General features: G+C 48.0%; 1 protein-coding gene across 1 annotated transcript in view; it reads right to left on the reverse strand.

Annotated features, from left to right (window-relative positions):
• The window catches only part of LOC119448568 (Down syndrome cell adhesion molecule-like protein Dscam2), a 287,509-nt gene that overhangs the window by 235,065 nt on the left and 27,285 nt on the right, over nt 1-25,159 (reverse strand). The window contains exon 2 of the mRNA XM_049665471.1: nt 13,578-14,339. Coding sequence (XP_049521428.1) covers nt 13,578-13,641 — 64 coding nt within the window. The 5' untranslated portion in view covers nt 13,642-14,339. The remainder of the gene's footprint in view (nt 1-13,577; nt 14,340-25,159) is intronic.

Consider the following 25,159-nt stretch of genomic DNA (forward strand, 5'->3'; position numbering starts at 1 on the left):
TGGTCCCAGAACAGACCCTTGAGGAACTCCGGATGTTACTGCGACTGTGTTGGAAGGCGTCTTTTCGTAAACGACAACGATGATTCACTATCCATGAATGTCATCTAGGATTCCAATTTTATGCGAGGCGACGTTCGCCGCAGAACTGTAAAGGCCAAACTACACGTACGCCTGCGGGTGCGCGAAAGCTCACGCCCGCGCTCCTACGCATGCGCAGATGGTCCGGGACAGATCACACGCGTCGACCCACGACGCGAGCACAGCAAGGAGGTGTTTAAAAAAAAAAAAAACTTTGAGCACTGATACCTTCGCCAGACAAATATCAACACTCTGGTTGCCTCAAAAAAATACGAAACGATGTCTACGAAGGCGAAAATATATGCTGAGCTAAGTGGGCGCGCGCTGGCGCGCGTCTTGTAGTATCAAACCGCCATTCCTCGCGAAGCGCGGAACACGCAAGGCGCGCGGGCTCGAGCTTTCGCGCGCCGGCAAGCGTACGTGTAGTTAGGCCTTAATGGTTACGGCTCTGGCTACGGCTCAAGTGGCACGAAACTTCGTGCTGCTCATGCTTGCACGTCACAAGGGCGTGCAAAGCTGCAATCCACCTGAAAGTGGAACAGGAGGATGCTGAAACGTCCTAAATGAGACGATGAGCCGCGGACTCAGTTCACACAGGGCGGTAATTGACGAGTTAAAATGTTATCTGCATGCTAACCATAGCCTAACCAAGTGCGCTCGTCCACAACAAGGAGAGTCACTAAACTGCAGCGTAAATGTCCATACTTTTTTTTTTCAGATTGAATGAGTGGAAAATGAATCCATCTCGTGACACACCGCAATCCAGTCCGCCACACACGATTAGTATTTTTTTGCGCTCTCAATTTCACACTAAGCGCTTTAAACCACGCAGGACCAACCTGACAGGGTTAGCAGAGATAAGTTCCTGAAGAATGTCTGTAATGCGGCACTTTAGTTAAGCTTGCCTTATTATAGTCTGATTTGTGTCAAGAGATTGGTAAAGCACGCGATAAAGAACACGGCCCTTATACACAAATATCCTTTCCGCAGCTGCTGATACCCGGGCGACAGCCACAGCCGTGACAACTACACGACCACCAACACGCCACCCAATCCCAGACATCATTTATCTGAAAGCAGCTGTTTGAATGCGGGATCAGATCATGCCATTTTAGCCATTTACCTCAATGAAATGTGTAATCATACCATAACCTTTCTGCACTTTTACGCCCTGCACTTTTGGAAGTTCGCTTCCTGGACAGTCACTACGGCTCTTCCAGGAATAGGGAGAAGATCAAGAACCACCAAGCCAGCATGGAAGTATTTTTTTCTTCAACACATCTCGGGTTGCTACGAACAACGACGACATATCTAGACCAACGGCTAAGCAACTTTAACTTCATCTGCTGCAGCTGCGAGGGTTCCCGTCAACAGGCCCTACAATCTCTGTTAGGCAGAGCCATAGGACCTCCAGCACTGCCACGGAGCTTGCTTCACTGCGTGAAGCTTCGAACTAGTACACCCTAAAGCAAGCAGCCAGTGCCCGGGTCATCTGTGCAGCTAGATTGACCTGCAGGCCTACGTTCCCTGGAGTCACCATGCGCTAATGACCAGCTCATCAGCGACATCAACTGCTTGCGCACCAACGCCTATGATTTGCTGCCCGGCGTTGCAATATGGTGGCTTCCTTCGTTATTTTGTGGTTAGTTATTGGCTTCACTTAAAGAAATTTCCAAAAAAAAGAGATCAAGATAACGTTTAAGTGAAATGCTCCGCATGTTGGCTCACGGTCAACGAAAAGGCATATGCCATCGCCAATAAAGCTGTTTCAGGAAAGCCGGCATTGAGAGCTTCGGTGAATCAACCACTCTCTAAACAGACCATTCGTTGGCACTTTCGTTCGCTTTGGAAACCACGCCGCATCAGCCCTGTGTTAAGGAAGTTAGCACTCCGGAAGCCGCCCTCCTATACAGAGCAAGAAGAGCATCGGCCTGCACTGCTGCATGGATGTTTGAAGTCAGCGATACTGCTTCTCCATCTTGCAGTGAGCGCAATGAAGTGGACGCGATAGAGCACTTCATCTGGTCCTGCAGGCGCTTCTTTCCTGAAAGGAGGAGTCTACTGGGCCGCATGGGAAAAGGGTTTCCTCACAAACGTTTCGAACAGTTAGTCTTCCAAGAAGAACCATGAAATGTGAGCAAGGAAGTGTCGCGCATTGTTCTCCCATATCTGGGAGCGACTGGACTGATGGTCAAGTCAAGACAAGTCATTTTATTTCAGCATTTCTTTTCTACAAAAAGAGAAGAATGCTAGGAAAAGCACACATTACATGCGGCAAAGGACACACGGGCGAAGAAATGGCTGGCCAGGTCTACCAAGCTAACCCCGCCTGTAGCAACATCACGACCATGCCTAGCATTGCGGTATATAGACAGCAACGCACACAATGACTGCGCTGCGGTATAAGGACGCAATTTCTCCGAGCAAACTCTAATACCTTTTCTAAGAGACACGGTTTGACCCCGGTGTCTTCTTTTGCGTGGCGCTCACAGAGTGCCAGCTAGACCGACCTGGATCTCGACTACTGGACACAAATATATATTCTGTAATTGTGCCCCCTGTTCAAGAGCCAAGCAGTGGCCAGAGTCATATTTGTGCGCCAAGATCACGTTCTATCTCATCGGTAAACAAAATAAATAAATTAAAGGCCGAATCTTAATTATAAGAACTATTCGTCTCCTTACTCTAGGAATAACAAACAAATCATGGCTAAGAGCATCGTTAACCTCAAATTAAGTTTAATGTAACACGACGTTAATTTTCGACTCTTTATCTTGGCTGCATAAGCGCTCGAGGTTCCTAAATATAGAGAATGAAGATTCTGCCGCTCTAGGTAACGCACGTTTCTGACAGCGCATGACGCGGCTTCCCCTTTTGTTTCCTTTTTTTCTCTCTCTCATGAGTAAAAAGAACACGCGAATCTGTGTGGCTACCAGGTGAAAGCGAATGATTCTATGATTTCGTCTTAGGTGCTCCTTTTTATTGATCTTACGTTCCTGGTTGGTCTGACAGGTTTTTTTCTTTGAATTCAGTGGTTGGCTGATGCTTTAGATTACTGTCAAAGTTTGATTCAGTACTTCCATCCAAAACCGCCCACTTTGCTAACGCAGAGAGACTAATTATATCTTCTTCATTTGTTTTCTACACCGGAAACTCGCTAGGTGGAGAGGAATTTTTCAAGAGAAAATGAGACATTCACCCAATCGTAGCAATGATTGTTACGATTGGGTGGATGTCGCATTTTCTTTTAAATTTATTCTTCTATCCGTCTCTCAATTCTCGACGTTTTTTTTTTTTTCATTTATTAACGCGGCTATTTCTTTTTGATCATCCCGCACACACGATTCATGAAAGGGCTCAGAGTATCTTTGTTTGCGCAGTAAATGGACAGCCATTGTTTTTCTTCCACTCAGCCGCTTTCCCGCTGGCCCCACCACAACCACCGCGCATGATGCCAATAAGTTTAGAGTCGCTTTATATTCGCTGTACATGTATATTGAGTCGCCTCGGCGGACGCGAAGGCAACGCCGGGCCAGCTGTCCGGCTCCGCCAGGCCGGCGCCTATCGCCTTATGCACGCGGATCCATAAAACCACTCCCAAATATTTACTCCGCTCACACGCATGCTCCATCGATCACCGGGATTTGCAAGCCTGGGGCGTTGCGGGACACTCTCGACGCTCGCACGCTCAACTCGATCGCGCTGCAAATATAAGGCTGCAAGGCGCGCCGGGACGCCTCTTGCTTGTTCCAGGCGTTGCCAGTGCGGGTCGCTGTTCACACCGAGCAGCGTTCGCAAGCATTGGTCAAGTTTTGACAGTCAACGAAGCCACGGCTAAGGGCTGGCTTCAGAGCGTCATCGTCGTCGTCGTCGCCATCATCATCATCATCATCATCATCAGCAGCAGCAGCAGCAGCAGCAGCATCATCATCAGCCTACTTTTATGTCCACTGCAGGACGAAGGCCTCTCCCTGCGACCTCCAATTACCCCTGTTGATTCAAATTTGCGCCTGCAAATTTCCTCATTTCATCACCTCACCTAGTTTTCTGTGATCCTCAACTGCGCTTCCCTTCTCTAGGTACCCATGCTGTAACTCTAATGGTCCACCGGTTATCTACCCTACGCATTCCTTTCCCTCCATTTCTTTCTCTTAATGTCAACTAGAATATCCGCTATGCCCGTTTGCTCTCTGATCCACATTGCCCTCTTTCTGTCTCTTAACGTTACACCTAACATGTTTCGTTCCATCGCTCTTTGTGCGGTCGTTAACTTGTTCTCGAGCTTCTTTGTTAATTTCCAAGTTTCCGCCCCATATGTTAGCAGAGGTAGAACGCCACGATTGCACACATTTATTTTCAACGATACTGGTAAGCTACCAGTCAGAATTTGGTAATGCCTGCCGTATGCACTTCAACCCATTTTTATTCTTCTGTAAATTTCCTTCCCACGATCAGGGTCCCCTGTGACCTAGATAAACGTACTCCTTTACAGATTCTAGAGGCTGACTGGCGATCCTGAATTCTTGTTCCCTTGCCAGGCTGTTGAACATTATCTTTTTCTTCGGCATATTAATGATCAGCCCCACTCTTACACTTTCTCGGTTAAGGTTCTCAATCATTTGTTGTAATTCGTCCACAGTGTTGCTGAACAGGACAATGTCATCTGCAAACTGAAGGTTGCTGAGATATTCGCCGTTGATCCTCACTCCTAAGTCTTAGCAGTCTAATGGCTTGAATACTTCTTCGAAGCATGCAGTGAATGCTTAGAACGCATGCATGCTTCAAAACGTATGCCGTCCTGATCTGCTGGACTGAGTGACAGACAGAGGCGACACTCGCGATCACTGACTATATCAACGATTTTTTTCTTTAATATTTTTTCTGTTGAAAAGGAACTTTATATATTGTAATATTACACTGATCACACGAAATTGTGTTTTCGGTATCGTCTGTTACCGGGCTCATCAGTAGTATACAGCAATGCGCTGAACGTGCACTGTTTCTAAAGCTCAAATACTCATCCATTTGTTTGGGGGCAGTCGCAACTTGTTTCAAAGCAAGCCGCCTAGGGTATTGATAGGCTTGCGTTATGGATGACAGCGTTATCTGCAGAGGCTTAGATGGACGATGACGAAGCAACGCCGCCACGAAGCGCACTGCTAAGGCATTGTTCCCCTTAGTAAGGCGGGCGCTCGGACCTATAAATGTCTGAATGTTTTTACGCGGTTGTCAGTGTGTTGCCTCACCTTTCACCTTTCGCACTAAACAAGTGGTAGGCCGAGGGGCCGGCAAAATTCGCTGTCTGCAATTTCTGGTGATTTATTGGAGTGTGCCTTTGGCTTTTACTCAAGCCATTTTTCCTTAATCATTAGAAGACAGCTTTAGGTTCCTGAGGAGTTCATGGCCGTCAGGTGTTCGACTAATCGACGAGTTGGCCAAAGGCCACTAGCATACTTTAAGTTGCGAACGGGAATTGTGGACTGAAATTGTATAACAGGAGCACAAGTATTTCGAACAATTACTGTGGAGGGACGAAAATTACTATGTAGTGTTGAAATAACGATGTTAATGATTTTCTTACTTATACAGAATTCTATAGAAGTGTGTTTTTGTTACAGCAGGAGGGAACGTCAAAATCGCACTGAGAAAACCTTTGCACGAAAGTAGTGTTGGGGCATGTTTATATACTGTGGAATTGAGGCAAGTCGCGACATACTATTGGGACTATAAAGCCCGTATTCGCAAAAAGCTCATTCGCTAGGTTTTGCTCGTAATAGAAAATTCGTGGCAATCCTGAGACTGAACATATTATTAGTGGAGGCGGCCAGCCAGTGACAAAGAGTACTCACGTACGAAAGGCATTGTGAATTCGCCCCCACAATATTCCCGGTATGGCATGCCATTTAGGTTGTTGAGCCATAAAGCAAAAAAAAAAATAATAATAATAAAGGACAAAAAAAAACTCGTTCGCTTTTTTTTTTTTCTTCGATTTATTGCAGTTCTTTTCTCATGGTGCGAAGCACGACCGATGCACGGCGTGAAGAATTTTTTTTTTTAATTTCTGTCAAAATATTTCAGTGCCTGCAAACAGCAAATAGTTTCATAGATCATGGTGGCCTTACGAAGATATAAAAAAAAGGGAAGGGGAACGCATTCTGATTTGCGTTGTGCTGCACTACGAGTTTGTGGGAGCTTTTTGTTATGCACCATGCGAGTGGGCGTTGTCACGTGTACCGACATATTGGTGCGAAAGCATCAAAACGGTCCATTGAGCGAAAAAGCCAGCGACGTCTGTAGCAGCGAAATGGCACCTAAATTCCCATTGGCTGCTACGTCACGTCACGAGCGCACCTCGACAGAGCTGAGCTTGCGAATCCGTACGCTTGCTGCAGCGATAGCCCGCCAGGTGTTGCGTGAGGGGAGAGGGCATCGCCACGACGCCACGTCACGAGCCTGTCTCGACGGAGCAGATAAGGCGCCGCGACGCCGCGAACGAGACGGGTTGTCGTCGGCGAGTTAGTTGCGTGGCGCGCTTTCTCGGTCTCTCGTCGCGCAGGCCGTCGATGGCGTGCGGCGTTGGCACTGCAGGTTGCTGCTGCTTGCTGGCTCGGACAGCACGCACAGCTACGATACATTACTCGCAGCGCAAAGCTCGAAGGACCGATCAGCGGCGTTCAATTGGACATGAATGCTTTCGCATTCACAACTCATAAGAAGTGCTTAGCTGTCCTCGAGTATTTTCTTATTTTCATTACTTTGTAACTCTTACAGAGTATCCCGGATATTGTCTGGCTAAGAGGAAGGAGTAGCCGGCACCGATGATGCCATCGTCTACTACACACACTGAAAAAAAAAAAGAAAAGTGGAATACGACAAGCGCCTTATAATGTCAGCAAAAAATAAAGATAAGTGAAAGAGTGCATAAATATTGTAAGAAGTTTGCAATATTATAGACAGAGAAGACACTGCCTAGTCAAGAAGTCAATGACAACATCGGGAGTGTCAGTGAGAGCTGAAGTTGTTACTCTTTAACCAATTGCCCCTAACGGTTGCTTCACAAGGTAGTAGGGTTTCCACTTGGGCTTTTTGGTAACGCGCAATGCTACACGTTCACAAGGTAATCTGAGCTGATATGACTACTTCACATAGAAACGAACTAAAACACCCTTTACGTAAGTTTCACCCAGCCTGAAGTTTGCATTAAAAGAGGCAAAGCAGAAAAGTTCCGTCTATATGTTTGCCGCACCAATGTCAAGATTGGAATTCAAAAACGTAACAAATTAACGTTAGCACAACGAGCCGGCTTTCACACGCATGTTTACCTGTAAAAATTTCCACTACCCTTCTTTTGATCGCCTCGAATGCCGACAACCTCCGACGCATTCCGCTAACAAACACAAACAATTCACTATAGGCTGTGCTTTGGCCCCACCGTTGAATTTTTTTCTCTCTGTCAAAGAAATGCACGCGAAATGGAGAATCTGGGGAAATTTTAGTGGATGGGAAAGGATATAAAAACAAAGAAAAAGAAAATGGAACAGGGTAGCAGAAAAGGCAAAATAAATTTCTAATGAAGCGCACGCGTTCCGGTCCCAGCTGGATAGCCCCGATTACAATTTCAGACAAAGCTTCTATGCAGGTAACTGCGCATTATTGCGCTGCTGACCATGCCTTTACCTAGAATTAGCTCGTTTATATAAAATGCGCTGACGGGGTGCTTGCGTCCAGCGAGAACGGCCGGCTCCATCAGTTGGAGAACCTTCCAACCGTACGATCCCAATGCCTTTCACGCTGTCCTTCGCAGAGCGAACTCCTCCAAAAGAAGGGGCATTGAACACAACGCGCCGGGAAACAAAACAAAGCAAACAACCAGGGACAGACAGGGCCAGGGCGCTCTTCTCTCTAGGGCCACGTCTCCGTGACGCCGGTCGGCGCCAAACGCCGAGCTCAACGGCGTCGAGAGCCCCGCGCGCGTCGCGGAGTCAGCGTTTTTGAGCTCGAAGCTTTAACCCAGAATGCGAGAGGAAGCCATCGCACCAGCAGGCCATCGGCGGCCGCCCGCAAACAATGCGGCGGGCGGCGACGCATGGCGTTTGTTGGAGGCCTCGTTGGCGGGGTGAAGAGCGGAGGGGTGGAGAAGAGGGGGTTCGGAGGTGGATTTCGCCGGGACGCAAAACAATGGCCCGGGCTGCAGAGCACGTCTCACTGGGGGAAGCGCCAGGGTGGAAAGGGGGGGGGGGGGCAGGGGGAGCGGGGGGAAGAGAGGGACACGACAGGGGCCGAACCCTCGGTCCCGTGGAGAGGAACGTCAGGAACAGATGCCGGGACACACTGCTTTCCAGGGCGCACCGCCGCCCCAAAACTGCCACCCACAGCCGCCCACTACTGCAAGTGCCCTTTCGTCGGGGGCGCGCACGGCTTGCATTCTCTCGCTCTCGATGTCGCCGTCCTGAGGCCTTGGCACGTCAGCGTTCGCCTCTCTCTCCGCTTGGCTTGCGCGAGCGCGACGCCGCTGCTTCCCCACAGCCCGGCGGGAGCCCTGACCAACCGAAGGCAGCGCCCCGGAAACAATGCTCTCTTTCTGTTTTCTTTTTTCTTCTTCTCTTCTTCTTAGTTAGATGCCTCGCACTCGTGCTGTTACACTGTACTTGCGCGCTTGCTTTTGGGGCACTTTGTCCACGCGTATTGGCTCCGCGCCCGAAATCTCGGCGATAGCGCCGACCGGAGTGAAGGTCACGTAAAACTCACGGAAGTAATTTTGGTTCAAAGTTCATATTCAACACGGATGCCAACGTCACGGAACTGAGGTTGGCATCTCGACCACTGGTATGCAATCCGGACAGAAAAACGGGTACTATAGGTGGTCGTTGCTGTGGCGCGGCGGCAGCGAAGAGTATACGCTCTCTTGTGGAATGGAGAAGCATCCTGGAAAGATTAAGGACCCAAAAACGTGTTAAGGAATTATTACTTAAGATGAACCTTACGAATTAATCTAGCGACACTTTCATGCAAATGGCAAAACAGAAGTGACGTGCTCACAATTGTCCCACGTGTACTCAATGTTCTACCAAAGATAAACTATCAAGGCCATAGATTCATTTTTAAAGCCATTATTAACTCTGTATGGTCTTCGATCGTGTTCACAGAAATGACAGCCTGTCAACGCCCTTGCCCTCGATGAAAACCACCGTGAGGTGGACGTCGCAGAGGAAGTCAGAAATTGCTGACGGGGCAGTTTTACTCAATGATGGTTTTATACGACATTCCTGGCGCACGAGACACTGGCATGGACGCTCCATTTTTTGATTGAAGAGTTAGAAACTGCTATGGCGCTTTGTAGGCGTTTGTTTTCACCAGGGCTTGACGGTATAACACGCACTGCTTTGCGTCACCTAGGTCAAAATCATGAAAAAAGCTGCTAAATGTTTTTAATAGATCATGGCAAGACGGCGCCGTTATTCAAGAATGAAGGCGCAGCCACCTCGCTCCGTTGCTAAAATCAGGAAAGTCGCCGCTGGAAATGGCATCATATCACCTATAACCCTTGCCAGTTGTGTCGGAAAGCTCATGAAAGAAATTATCTTCATGTGCCTCGAATGGTACCTTAAACAATACACAATTTACCCTGACTCTATGGCGGGATTTTGACGTGGCTGTTCATGGATTTGAAACGTCCTTGATCTGGTGCTTTCTCCAGAGCAGCGAAAATCTATGGAGTGAGTGTCAGTGGTGCTCTTCCTTGAAGTGAAGGGTGCCTATGATAACGTTGCCCATCATGACATTCCAGACGCGTAATTAAACGTTTATTCAGGAGGAAGAGTATCTCGATGGATCCGAAGCTATTTTACGAATGTCTTTGTACTTACTAAAGATGGCCCGACCGCCAACCATTTCACGTACCGTGTCCTTCCCAAAGGCGATGTGTCAAGCCCTATTCTTTTCAGCCTCGCGTTTCTCGGGCTGGCCAAATCCGTACCGCAAACAGACAGTGTCTTGATCTACGCCAATGACATCGGCATCTGGGCTTCAGTAGTGACTCACCAACAGGTACGTGCAAAGCTACGGACCATAGCTTTGCACATACCAACAGGTACGTGCAAAGCTATGGATATATTCACACAAGGTCTAACCATCTTGACGGGAAAATGTGCGTTAGTCGCTTTTACGCGAGGGGCGATGACTTCTTGTCGTGTATACATCAACGGCCAGCCTATCTCCGCGCCCACACCCATCAGCCACCCTGCCCTCGGTATGATCCTGAGCGCGACAGACACTGGCGAACATCTCAAAACACATACCCACCCAATTCAGCATCGGATAATACGGACCCTGGGTCACATGGAGCTGGAGGGAAACCAGGCGGCGGTTAGGGTAACTCGAGGGTACACGAGCCGAGCACCCTCCAACTCCTCCCCTGAGGAACCCGTTCCCGTCCCGTGTGACTACTCGGCCATTCTAAAGTACTATAGAGGACTTAGAAGAACCTATTGCTCAACACACCGAACACTAAATAAAGAGGAATCAGTCAGTTGGAGAAACATTAAAACTGGGGCGTATACCAATTTGCACATCCTCAGTAAAATAAATCCTACGGCATACCCTCCTCGCTGCCCATGAGGCTTAACTAAAGCCACCTTATATCATATCACATGGACATGTCAGTCCATCACTGCCCTACCTATATACAACACCCTACAGCGGAGCGATGGGAAGAGCTGCTGGCCAGCGAGAGCCTGGACGATCAGCTGAGTCTAATTGACCGGGCCTGCAGAGCGGCAGCCGCAAGCGGAGCGCTGGACTGAGGGCCCCCCATCGCAAGCACAGAACCTCCGACCACCCGGAGTCTCTCCGCAGCAGTCTTGGGGCCAATAAGTATGTTTTCACCCCCCCCCCCCCCCCCACCACACCTATTGTCCACGTTCTCAAAATCATCTCCGGTAAAACATAGGGATCATCAGTGGGCTTCATGCTACAGCTGTACCGAACGCTTTTCATGGGGTCTGTGTGCTGTAGCTCTACCGTGCCCCCTAGAACCTGCAAGTCAAATATCTGAGCACTTCAAAGCGCCCAAGCACAGGTGATTTGTGTTTCCCTCGGCATTCCGGGGAGCGCCTCAGCAGCTGGAACCGTTATAATGGCTCGAAACCATCCGATCACTACTTACATTACCACAACCACATGTCACGGATGCAATCGAACCATCTAGATCGTCTGCCAGAACGACGACCGCAGGCATTATTCTTCACCTTCGTCAATACTCAATGTATATTCCAGCAGCATGATGAGACGAGGTCAAAATGCCCACGCAACAGTACTAGCACTGTTACTTGCGCTCAAGATGGACCAGCCCGCCCAAATTAAGATGTAGTCAGCCCTCATCGTGTCTCCCTACCATCAGGCTTCGCACCCTCAGCACGTTCATCGTCAACCTTGCGTTGTCCCGGACAACCTGAAGTACGGCTCACGCAGAAGTTTACGGTTACGGTTAGGTTACGCAGGAGCTTCTCTCCCATCATGGAGGCGCTTAAAGTACAACCTTCGTCTGGCGCAAAGGTCAAGAATGCAGTGGCTTGACCGAAAGACGGAGGCGCTAAAGCACGGCGAAACCTGGCGAGAACACACGCGAGTACAGACACCATTTGCTCGGGCTTCCAGGCGTTCGCATCAGAGCCGCGGCGGTGGTCGTTTCTCAAAGTTCCTCGGCTGACACCGCGGCGACGTGTGATGGCACAGCGGCTCAGCAAACCCATCTCCAGCGCGTTCCCACCGAGCGCTTAGGAGACGGCGAGAGGCACCTGAAGCGGCAGGAAGAAAAACTCCCTGCGCGCGCGTGGCTTGTCGGGCGTTTTGCGCATTCCAAAAACTTGGCAGGAGCCCCTGAGAGAGAGAGAGAGCCATTACGGTTGATTTCCCCAGCGCGTCTCCCGGTGTCGGCGCTTTAACCCTCGGCGAAAGGAGATGAAAGAGAAGAGGAGGGGAGACAGCTTGTACTTTTTTTGTCGAGTGCGAGGCGATGCGAGTCAAGGAGAAACGTAAATGAGAACCCACGGCGTTCCCAGAATGCCACCCTTCTCTCTGGGCGGTAGGCGGAAGTGTATACGTTGCAATTAGACGCGCAGCCGCTTATATGAGCCTAGTGAGGGAAATTCGTGGCCGTCGCCGTCTTCACCGCATTGCCGGCGCCTCAGCGGGATTTCACTGCTGCAGCGATGAAGAGGTATATACAGCGGGGAAAATGCCGCCTTTAGAGAATGCGAGAATGCAACCCACCGCCTACTCTGCCGTCACCGCGAGCTCTTATCTTCGTCAGTAGTGTTGTTGTTTGCAAGTTTTTTTTTGTTTTTTTTTTTTGCTCAGAGCTGCGAGCGGAAAGACTACTTCCATTGCTACTCGTCATTTCAAAAGACGCTACGCTAATCCACTAGGTTATTAACTAAACGCGCGACTGTGTAAGCTCGCGCGTGACGCAATGCGCAGTTAAGGCGGAGGAGGATAGGCTAGATGACGGAGAAACGGGGTCTATAAAAAAGTAAGAGAGTGAGAGAATGGTTTTGTTACAGTATATGTCGTGGCTGAGTGGCATGGTGACCGAGGCAGCTTTTGCTTCTTAACAAGGAGTCGGGAACAGAAGCCTCGGGTAAATCTTATTCTTTATTTTTTTGGTGCACACCTCAAAAGAGCTTGTTAGTTCTGCACTTATTCTTTGACAAGGTAAGGCTCCTGAGAAAGCCTGAAACTGAGAACTTTGATTCAGTTTGTTGAATGAACGTGCCTTACGATGGGCGAAGCTACATTCCTCATCTCAGGTATTCTTGTTTCCTTTCCTTTCTTTGTTTTTCTATCTTTCTTTCTGCTTCTTTTATTTTTTTTGACAGGAAACTGCGATACCGTAACCACCTACAGTTCTATTATTCGAACTGTGGTCTCATGTCTATATTTTGATGTCTATTGTTTGATTTACATAGAGCACCCAAGAGTCATGGATGGAGATCGTGGTCTGAAGCATGAACTACATTTCCTAAGTAAAATGAGATGAAGATGCTAAAGAAATATACACTTTAAGGCAGTGAGAAAAAGGTTACAGTTATTGAACGACGACTTTGAAATAATCACTCATTAGTTTAAAGAAAGCCAATGTAGTCGCATCATAATAAAATCACTTTCCAGCTTGCCTCCTGCTCGCATAAAAGTGGCTGCATAGCCACTCGAGTTCCCTTGTGGAACGTACGGCAATGGTAGGCTTACGTTAGATGCAAATATCTGACAATGCCATTTTGACCGTCGCATTTTCCACAAAACAGTAATACATCAAGCTGTTAGTTCAAAGCATCATTCGTCTTTCAAATTTGTATGAAAGTAACTGAATTTCTCTGCACACTTTCGATCTCGCGAAAACAAATGCCACAGGCTACCAATCACCAGTGTTGAGAGACAATGGAGCTTCGCGGAAATGCTCTAGCAAATGAAATACATTATTACGACAAACGTCAGGTACTCACATGAGCTGTCGGCAAGCGAGGCGAGCAGTAGAAGAAGAAAGCGGGCCTTGTTGTTGCTCTTCATCGTGCACACCACAATCGGTTCACTCCAATTCAAAGCACATCACTGTTTCGCATTCGAGTTCCAAGCAGAACGAGCGTCATTCACTGTCTCCGAAGAGTTTCGCCAGCGGCCGGCATAAACGGTGAGAGCGTGGAGACCTTAGGCGTCCGCAGTCCTCGGCACTCACAACGAATGAGCTTCTAGAACCTTTCAGGGCAGGAACATTTGTTGAGAGTCGTCCAACACCGCGTCCCAATGAACTTTTCACATAGTCTATAACGTGGTTTTGAACAGGCGAAGGCAGAAGGACATAGCAGTCGACATCTCTTAGAGAACTCGATTGGCCTTCCGATATATCTCCTCCTAAATCCTGCTCGGTGTAGCAATGTCTGCGAATTTTCTCGGGACGCTCGCTGCATATATCAGCCACGAGTTGGCAGTTGATATCTTTTCAAGCCACAGTCGGTTTTTCTTTCGAGGCGTGGTGAGCCCACTTTTCGCAACGCCATATCTGCTTCTTTTTCTCCATCTACTATGCTGTAGAGAATGGGAGTCTTTCGCTTGTCATTGCACTGTGCAACGTTCAACTGTTGGGGTTTCGCCGTAGCGACTGTCCGGAAGAAATACTGTGAGCAGCGAAAACAGATTCACTCAGAGGGAGTCCATTTCAGTGCGGAGTCGAGGAAGACGACGCCTTTACCCCAATGGTGTGCTTTTATCTGCAAAGAAAAGAAGAAACAAGGAACGCGGATGCTGAAGGGTTGCCCAACTTGCACGAACGTCGAGCACAAGAAAACAAAATGCCACGTGCTCTCTCTTCTCGTAACAGGTCGCTCTCTAATGCAAACGTATTACAGCTGCCTCGGCACTCTGTTTTCATTCTACCTCAAACACAATAAACTGGATGCGAAGCCCTAGTTCCAGCGTTTATGTAACCCTTCCCATGATGAGTATATCCTAAATGCGCCGGACGAGGATTTGGCGAAGGAATGGCTTGCATATCCTGTCCTGGCAGAGATCTACACTAAGTTCAACTTCTCAGCCTCATGGTGGCCGGAATGAGCGATGGTGTTTCTATCACTGTTGCAAGATAAATGAACAGGACTGGACTGTCTGTTCGCTTTCATGAGAACCATGAGGGTGTGAACGTCGAGGTGTGTCAGGCTGACTGTGCGCAGTACATCATATGAGGCGTGTGGCGTTTTCAAAGCGCCAAGCAGCTATGAATTTGGGACCCGGCTATCGCTGTAACATCATGTCATGTGACATCACATTCAGACTCCTTATTAGTCAGGTTGAAACTAAGAACCCCACAGCGTGTGAGACGGACACTCTACTACTACCTCACAATATTGACCGCAAAGAAAAAGGAAGACGCGTTATAGCGTTGGTCTCATATTTCCCAAAGTTATTTTAACGTGTCACATTAGAGGTGTCACAAAATTTGAAATCACTTTTATGGAAGCCTGTATGCACATTTTTATTGGGAATTCTTTGTTCTGGTAGCGTCGGCTTTGCGTGAGATGATTGACGACCACCACAAGCGAGGTAATGATTTTAACCCTGCAAGAAGTAATTCCAAGAGCGAAGTTCGTGCTGCGAGTAGAGACACTACAATGTGAGATTCAGATATAATGAATACAGGCAATTTCTCCTTCCAATGCATGGTTGAAAACATTAGAAACTCATTACGGGTACGGCAACGCAAAACACGATAAGCAGAAGGAAGTAAACAGGACGGGCGCTATGACTTTAGCAACTGTTTCCAGGTACATAATTATACGTAATTATGTTTAGAGAGAGTAGATTGTGGTCTGATCAAGACTTTAAAGTGAAGTTCGTCTCATCACGTAATAGTTAGGAAGGAGGGGGGGGGGAAGAATAGTTACTAGGTTAGTTGAGTGCGAAAAGTGCAAACGCAGTTGATGGTTCATAATGGCAGAATTATTAGGTTCAGGATAGCGGCAATTTCTCTCTGCGAAGGCCTTTGTCTGTTGTGTTATTTGGCGGTATTGATTATTATGGTGGTGCTGCTGCTAATGATGACAAAGGACAGTCAAAGCCTGTCAAGTCCCTTAACCACGTGTTAACGTGGCGGGTCTTGCAGAAGGCCGTGTTCATGCGTCATTGTACTCATGGAACAAATAGATTATTTAGCTGCGCTTTAATGGAAGGGCGTGGCACGCCAGTGTAGCCGATTTGTGAGACTGATTTCAGGAAAACTCCAGAGCTTGAACTCGTATGAGAAAAGAGATAAGATGCATAAAAACTGCTTTGAAATTACCGCTATCAATAATAAAGTACACAATCAAATCAACACACTGTGTTACACTTCTACCCAATTCTTTCTCTAAAAGAAAGAAGTATCTGAGGACTGCTCATTCCCTTGATTAGGTGCTCAACTAAAACAAGATATTTGCGACCGTTACCCGCAAATGATTGGCGTAAAAATGTGAAAAAGGCAGAGAAGCTACAGCGCAGCTTTTATACATAGAGTAAGTGCTTCACTCAAGCAAATCGAATAGGTACATGATAAGCTTCATCCACATGTAATACGGGTGCGAAATACACAAAACACTATTGTGCACCGAGGACAATAAGTCACTGCAGCTGGCAACATATGACGTGTTCCCAAGAATTCCCTTCCATCAGCTTCTTCAAGGACAAACACTGTATTGAAGTGTCAGTAGTTTGGGGGCTTTAAGGCCTGCGAAAGCAAAGGGTTGACTCTTTTACTCGCACTAGGACGTATGGTAGCTTGGTGAGAAGCAAGCACGATTGGCACCGTTAGAAGCTTATTGCGGTTGGTATGGTCCTTCAATGGAGACACAAAGCGGAGCTTGAAATGTTCCGTACAGGGGTGGAGTAGGTTTATACACTTTGAAAAGTGTTCATCTATTGGTGTTTGCGCCAATGTTTGAAGCATCGGATTTGATGGAGTGACATCCGAGGTTAATAATCTGAACACTTTTTCAACGGTTTCTTGAAGACAGAAAAGCGCTGCGTGAAAAAGAAAGAGTACGATAGAATGCAATTTCTATGCCGTAAAGGTTACGAACAAGTGAATAACCTATAAAGCCAACACTTGAAAGTCAGCGCAAAACGTTGGAAGCAAGCTAAGAATGGCCAAAAGAGTGATGCAAGAAAATTTTAAAGTATCATTCCGAAAGTTAGGGATACATAACTATGTAATAGAGAGAGTAGATTATGGCCTGATCAAGACTTTAAAGTGAAGTTGGTCTTATCAAGTAATAGTTGGGAAGGAGGAGGGGGTTATTTATTGGTAGTTAGTGCGAAAAGTGCAAATGCAGTTGATGGTTCAGAGAGACAGAATTATTAGGTTCAGGACAACGACAGTTTCTCTCTGCGAAGGCATTTGTTCTGTTGTGTTATTCGGCGGTATTGATTATTATGGTGGTACTGCTGCTAATGATGACAAAGGATGGTCAAAGCCTATCATGTCCATTAACTACGTGTTAACGGAGCGAGTCTTGCAGAAGGCCGTGTTCACGCGTCAATGTACTCATGAGCAGCAGTGAACGAGAAATGAAGCCAAAAGACAATGAAGACAAGAAAAGCATAGGATAAATGGTCCGTGGTTTTAACTGAAATGTAGAAATGATAAAGTCAAATGAAAGTGTACAAAAAACAACTTCCCGCCAGTGGGAGCCACATCCGTACCTTTCGCTCGTTAAGCAGCAGCTCTTTGTCAAATAGGAAAATGAGTTAACCTAGCCGAGCCTGCATCTGAGAATTATTGATTTGACGACCAATTTTCAACCGAGTGATTTATTAGGGAGCAGGTGGCAGTACGCTCTAGGAAGAAGAGCCGATTCGGGTTAGCGGGAGAGCCGAATCGGTTAGCGGAAAGAGTTAGCGCGCCGAGCTCACAGTTACAACTGGGCCCTGCGGCCTATATTCAATTCTCACTGCTGCCTGTTAACGAAGATTTACTCTGTGTTGGGTTTTTGCAAAGAGGCACCGAACACCGCGGGACAATGCACGAATTGCACCGCTGATGGAGGACTACGATGCTAAAAGAGGTGAAAAAGGAGCTCTGAGGAGGAGTTACATCGAACGAGAGCTGGTAGCTGACAAAGCAGTGCCAAGGAACGGTAAAGCCTCGCCATACAGTATCATTCACATTCGTGCACACCATAATTAACTATTCTTGCGGCTTGGTAAAGTCTGCATGTCTAACTATCACTAAACCACCCGTTACATGCAGTTCTGGTAAACTCAATGTTATTCCTTACTACACAGGTAAGAACCCTCATGAATGCAGTCATTTTCCTTGCTCAGTAGACAGTTGGAACTCATGGTCGGGAACATTTGCTCACTCCCTTTAGATGAGCATTTAGCTGCAGTTGTTACCAAATGAGGCTTGACTCTCGTAATTTTTCTCCATATTTGTAGGGAATATCTGCGGATTCCTGATTTCAATTATTATTTCTTTCTGCTTTTGTTTTGTTCATTTCACAGTATCTCTTTCAATTGTGCATGCCCATTTCTGCAATAGCCCTTTCCACAAGGCTTTCATCGAGCTTAGCATGTACAGCTAAGTTATAGGCGACAGGGGTCGTCTCTAGCACTTCATGCATACGTTTCTCAATAATCGCCGTATCAGAGTTTGTCTTGGCTGACACTCTGAGTGATGAAATAGTTATATTTCTCCGCGTACCACAGGGGAGTGTTCTATCTCCCGTATTATTTAACAACGCCATGGGTAGTCTCCCAAGAATACTAAACCATCGAACACCAGTGAAGATGTATGTATGTTCCTATGATATCAGCATATGGGTCTCCGGCTACCAGCATCATCGCCTTGGACGAATAGCCCAGGGATCAATAAATATCATTCAGGGTCACTTGGAAACTGCTTGGTCTATCACCATCAGCAGAGAAATCATCATTCATACTATTTTCTGGAATTAAAAGAAAATCCACACACTTGCAAGCTGAATCTGGACGGATACCAGATTCGAGTACGGATACCAGATTCGACAAGTCACCAACGTCAGATTTCTTGGCATTACCTTGGACCACAGGCTTCTTGGTGCCGCGCTGTTGACCACGTTGTGGCGTCATCATCACAGAGGCTACATGTGCTCAAGCGAGTCGCTGGCATACGCTGAGGCAACCACCCGACGTTGATGCTATGGCTACATACAGCGGGGGTTACCAGTCGGATCCTATACCAGCTACCTCTGATGTCACCCTCAGATAGTCAATACCAGCGATTGTGACTGTACACTGTGTGACGTAGGATGGGACGTTGACACTGTGTAACACTAATAACGCCTTAGCAGATTGCGTGGCAGTTTCCACAAAAACAGTTCTGTTTTGTGTGTGCGTGTGTTTTTTTGTATTATTGTTTTTCTATCTCTCACCTATCGCATCCCTTTACCACTCCCCAGGTACAGGTAGCCAACCGGAGATAATATCTGGTTAACCTCCCTGTCCTTCCTTTGCCTTTCTCTCTCTCTCTCTCTTAGAAGCCTTATACAGAAAAGGTATTCGACTTCGCCTGAGAGTCCACCAGCCGGCTTCGAACAAAAAAGTGTTCTACGAAGTCAAGTCACGCCCTTTGCCGACTTCAGGGGTGCGATCTTGTACGCGTTCCAAAATGGAACGGAGGCGGTCCGTTCCATCGAGCCGCACACGATTGGTCAATTTGAACCGTGAGCCGCACACGATTGGTCAATTTGAACCATGACAATCAAATTGACCAATCATGTGCGGCTCGATGGAACGGACTGCCTCCGTTCCATTTTGAACGCGTACAAGATCGCATCCCAGGCTTCCCAGACTCTCACAACCCAGATACTCAAAACATATAGTTAAGAGGCCATGCTCAGTTTTATGCAGCACTGAACGCGCTTCGAGTCTTACGATTTCGGGGCTCGAGACAGAAGGAAAAGGTAGACCCGCCCTGGACAGTCCAAGATATGACATGCAACTTAAGCGTAAGCTCGATTGCAGTAAAAGAACTGCATTCCATCTGCAGAAGCGAAGTCACTGGGTTCTGGAATATTTGACCACCACTTACCCGAATCGCCTACAAGTGTACACAGACGGGTCCGCCAAAATAGATGACCGCTGCGCAGTTGCATTCTATATTCCCTCCCTGAGATATGCGTGGTCGGGCCTTCTGGACTGTATAGCCTCATCGACAGTTGTAGAATGCGTGGCAATAGCTGCTGATCTACACAAACTAAAGACGTTGCCTCCACATAATGTTGTTCTTCTTATGGACTCAAAGGCTGCACTGCAACAACTCTATCGTGGTTTACTGTCCATCAAGCTCCGGCGCAAATCACTAGCGATCATGAAAGAACTCGGCAACAAAGGCTTCATAGTAAAGTTTCAGTGGATCCCCTCCTACATTGGAATTCCTGGCAATGAAAAAGCTGACGCTCAAGGTTCAAAAAGTATTCAAGTTTAAAAATCTGACATTCGAAATCCTTTCGGTCACTTTTGGTTCCACCACATATGGCCTGCATAACCAAGCGATTTCGTCTATAGGAAGTTTCACTTCTACATAGAATAAGGACAGGATCTACTCATAAATCAGCATGATTATTTAAGACGGGGCGTATCAATTCTCCGAACTGCACGGCATGCAACGAGACAGGAAACACTGATCACTTTCTGTGGTAGTGCTCGAAATACCAAGATGAAAAGGACGGTATTCTGAAGACCCAGCAAAAAAAAAAAAAAAAAGAATGAACTTCGCATACGTGTCTGCAACACCTTGCGTTCCCCGAAGGATCAATTACAACCAGTAAAAGAGCTGCACAGTGTTCTTACGGCATTCTTGAGAGACTGGTTTGATGGACATTGTGGTGAAACACCGCAGTGATATTGTAAAGGACGCTCGGGCGGAAGCAATTGCAGGCCTTGATCACCAGGCTAACCCACCTGTTGCTAAAACCCACTACCACCATCACCGCAATAATTATGTAGCAGAAGAAGAAAATCAAGAACAACGCGCGCGATCCTCGGAGGACTCGGAGATACAAAAACGCACCTACTGAAACGATTGCAAAGGTAGACAGGTAGCTCCGCACATTTTTCTTAAAATTCATACAGCATATACGAGGATTGCGTGTGAACCGCGAGTGATTTGAGCAAGATAACACGAGAGAAAAAATAATAAATTATTGATGGTAATACGAATCGCCTCATAGAAGGAAGCAGGCACAATACCTGTTTTACGGAGGATAACTCTAAAGTATGCTGTGGCAGTGACACGGTACTACCCCGAAAGTTGACTGCATGAGAAATTTAACGGAAAGTAGCCTGTGAGCATACTTTTTCTAAGAGCTACACAGTGTGGGTGCGTATAATAGGTTAACAACGTAGCAGAAATGGGTTCCCGCATTTTGTGCAACGGTTTCTGTACTTGTAATCTGCACCAGTATAACCTCTGGCTAACGACAGTAGTTGCTACGACTAACAATTAGACAAATCACCATATCACTATGTAAAGTGTTTCCGACATACCTATACTTACATCTAGATTAACACATTCGGTAATAGTGCTGGTAGATGCGACGGTCTCAAGTGAGAGACATCACCATGATATCTGGGTGAAATCGTAAAAATTGTGGAGCCAGAAACGTAAAAGCATGTTTATAAGTTAGCGGGATGATCAGCAACCCAGCATGATACCGACTCTGTAACAAAGGGTGTCTTTGTGGGCGAGGCCGTGCGCGAATAGCGTCTTTATATTGATGTTCATTTGCCAGCCAGCCACATAGCTCCTTAAAACGAATGTCAAACTGGTTTGCACTTATTAAGGGACACCATTCGGCACTTTCTGTGCCATGTTCCCACTGATTCATTACAGCAACAGGTTATGTTTGAAAGCACTATTTACAGAGTAAATGTTTGTAAATCGTTTTATGCTTCTGCCCGCGTCTGACCACAGCCCAAAAGATTCAATATCTCATTTTTACATTGATGTTCAAACATAAATATTGCTGCGAACGACGAAGCATCTAATCCTCTGATCGACCAAGATTTCGGCACCAACTAATGTAAAACGCGAAATGAACCCCAATCTATAATGTAGATCATCGCCATCGCTGGTGCAGAAAGCAGCGAGGGCTTTACCACAGCTACCTCAAGTCGACAGCTCTCTGCTATTGTTCATAGACTCCGTGTGAATTTTCAGGTGTGCGTTCAACCAATGCTTTTTTCCCTTTCATTCTATGTTTTTATTCCTCTATCATCTTCCCACAGTGCAGGGTAGCAAACCGGGCGTGCGCCTGTTTAACCAGAATGAGTTTGCTTCCTTCTTGTTTCTCTCTCTCGCTGTAGGAGGAAGCACACCGAGTTGCCCACTTGTAGCACTTTGCAGCTTCCGCTCTTCTCTTGTTTCAAGAACCAACCCTCTGTTTCACTACATTCGTCATCCAGCTTTAGCGACAGCCACAGAAAGACCGAAACAAACGCGACACGCAGCCTCGCCAGTCGCGTCAGCGATTCTAGAGAAATCTGGGCCAAACCAGTAACGAGCATTTGGCCGCCGTCGAGCGCCTCCGAACCACCGAGACGCGGCCGCGCACTTTATCGAGCGGAGAGCGAGATGGGTGGCCGGGTGGCGCGCGCGGAAGCAGCAGCCCGGAGCTGTCGCCGCCACCGCCGCTATTTCTGGTCCCGTTGGTGGAAGAAGCACCCTGGCGCTTGCCGGAGCGCAGCGTGCGTGTCTGCCTTGCTCGCTTGCTGCACGCTGACTCGGTCGCTCGCAGAAAGAAGGACCGCCGCTGTGCTGCGACTCGGTGGCCCCAGTGGCGGCTGATTGTCTTCGGTGGGAGGGGGTGGGGGGTGGAGAAAAAGAGATTGCGCCGGCAGCAGCGCGATTCCGGCAGCCGGCCGGCGGCATCAGCGCAAGCCCAGTCCGCTCCATTCATCATCCGCGCTCCGAGGGCCCACTCGGGCTGTGCGCCGTCGCTCGCGCTTCCCCAGTGAAGAAGTGGAGCTGGCACAACGGCCACCGGCCGTCGCCCCGTTGCCGCCTCGTCCTCTGTCTCTCTCTCTCTCTTTCTCGTTCTTATACTTCCCTTCCTTTCCCCGCACTCGCTCTCCGCTTCCTGCACATGGCCTGGCAGTATAGTAGCATGGGCATCGGGCACCGCGCCGCTTGGCGTGACGTTCCCACCACTGATCCTCACCGACAGTCCTTGTTTGCTCTAGCTCTCTCTGCTCCGACTGGCGCGCCAACTTCGCGCGCGCTAGGCAGCGCGCGCACGCGAACTGTACCGTAATGAGAGCTCAGAGGCGGGTGTCTCTCGTTGTCAACACTGATCGCGCTCAGCCGCGCTACTATAGTGCGTATAGCCTCTTTCGCAGCGCGCTCCGGTCAGGTCCGGTTCGTTCCCACTTTGATGGAGACTTCGATGTTGCGCGGCGCTTTGACGTCTGTGTGCTGAGCGCCCCTGGCGCAATGTCTAGTTCGCTCTTTAGGCGGGCGGCAGTGCTAGTTTTGCGCACCGGAGGAGGCACCATAGGTGCGCCAAGGCTTTGCATAGGAAAAATTAGGGACAGCTTCGCATTAGTGGTGCGAAGGCTGGGCAAACAGCGAAGCTGGTGACCCCACCTAGCTTTATTTCGATTCGGCCAACTTTTTGCGAGGTTATGCTTCGAGACTCGCGGCCACGTTTTGCGCAAGATCACCCTGGAATCATCGACAGCCAAAGGAGCAACGAACACTCGGTCATTGAAGTATCGGGACGCTCAAACGCTTTTGCTCCGTTTCGCGGGCTCGTAACTCCAGTTCTTCTGCGACTCGCCGACGTTTCGCCGCCGCTTCGGCGGCGCGATACTCGGGATCGCACTGAAGTCGTCTCACTCGCTCTCGAGTAGCGGCGCGGCGGCTTTCGCGCCTCGCGTCCTTTTCTTCAAGATTGACGCTCTTCTTCGGCCGCCCCATATTCGCGGCGATGTGCTCAGTGCTGAGACAGTGGGGCTTTTGTGTCGCGACACGGAGCTATATATCCCGTGGGCCGGCGCAGTGACGTCACGGCTTAACTCCACCTCTGTGCATCCGCGGCAACCACTCCGTACGGCGCGGTGACGTCATGGCCGGGCAAAGCTAAGGTGAAGCGACGCGGCGCGCGCGATGACGTCACGACATGCAGCTGTGGCGAGGTTCGGCGCCGTCGGCGTAGCTGGGGCGAAGCGTTCCTAGGCGACGCATGGTGACGTCATCGCCAGGCGGAGGTTTCGCGGCGTACACTCGACGAACCATCCTCAAGCTTAAACAGCTTCGCTAATTCACAGGGGTATGAGCCATTGCGCTTGGACCCTTTCTGCACTACGACCAGGATCGGCCCACATTTCGGCATTACACCTGGCGGCAAACGTTCAGGTTAAACAACTTCGCTGTTAATAAAGCTGTGGGCGGCTTAGAGCTTGCATGCGTTGCATTCGTCGAGCTTCTTTAGGGTTTTTGCGACCGGCTGGCTGATTAAGTAAGGACGCCGAACCGATATATATTTGGCACGCCGGTAATTAACTCCGTCTGCGCAGAAGTACAGCCCACAGTTATTGGGAACACTGTAACTCGTGGCCGGCACTCAGTGCGGGCGGTTTTCGATCTAACGTAGAAAGCAATTAGCGCTTCATTCGCGTCGCTGCCTACACCGCCAAGGTATGAAATAACTGCGCGAAAATTATCTTCAGCTTCCCGTAACCGCTGGATGACTTACGCGTGGCACGCAAGCGATAGAGGGCACGAGTTGCAGAAGAAATTGTCTCGGCGTGCGAGCCAGTGACCAGGAGCAAAAAGAATGTTTCCAAAATATGGACCCTCAGATATAAAAGGGACGAGTACTACAAAGCTCGCTAATCACTTTTATTAGCATGTAGAAGGGTGTAGTGTCATATCCACGCGGTGCTTCGATCCGATTCGCAACTTTATCGCATAATAAACGTCGATATATTTGGGATATAGCCAGTGAATACGGGCGAATTGAAAAGCACTAAAACAAAATCATTTTTACATTGCTTGACAAAACGCACTGCTCCTTTTTTTTCAATATTTAGCTTATCTTTCATGTTACACCTGTGAAATTCTAATGTGGCGTATTTTTACACTTGCTTTTAATTTTTACATTTACATTTAGCCGCTTAATAACGTAAACTAGAGTGAGAACTGAATAGTGCAAGTCAGTGTGACAGTGCAAGAAAAAGTGAAGACACGCTATTCCGAGGGAAAATGAAGGAACCGGGAACCAAGCTGTCGCAAAATACAACAAAAAATCGTGTCCTAGCTTGTCACGCTCTCGCCGATTAAAATGTTTTCTGTCCGCACGAAAGAACTAATTTTGCCATAACGACGCCAAGACACGCATATACGACCGAAATTACAGTCGCTGCGACATAACCGGCTTTGCTGTGATGAAAGGACGACAGATCGTCTTACAGAAAATTATGTCGTAACGATGCCTGCGATTACTGAAGTAGGTAATAATTTCTGCCATCAATAAAACGAAACATTTTCTCCCGCGCGTTTCGAAGGAAAATATGTGAC

Source organism: Dermacentor silvarum, chromosome 4, assembly GCF_013339745.2.
Source record: "Dermacentor silvarum isolate Dsil-2018 chromosome 4, BIME_Dsil_1.4, whole genome shotgun sequence".
NCBI classification, from domain to species: domain Eukaryota; kingdom Metazoa; phylum Arthropoda; class Arachnida; order Ixodida; family Ixodidae; genus Dermacentor; species Dermacentor silvarum.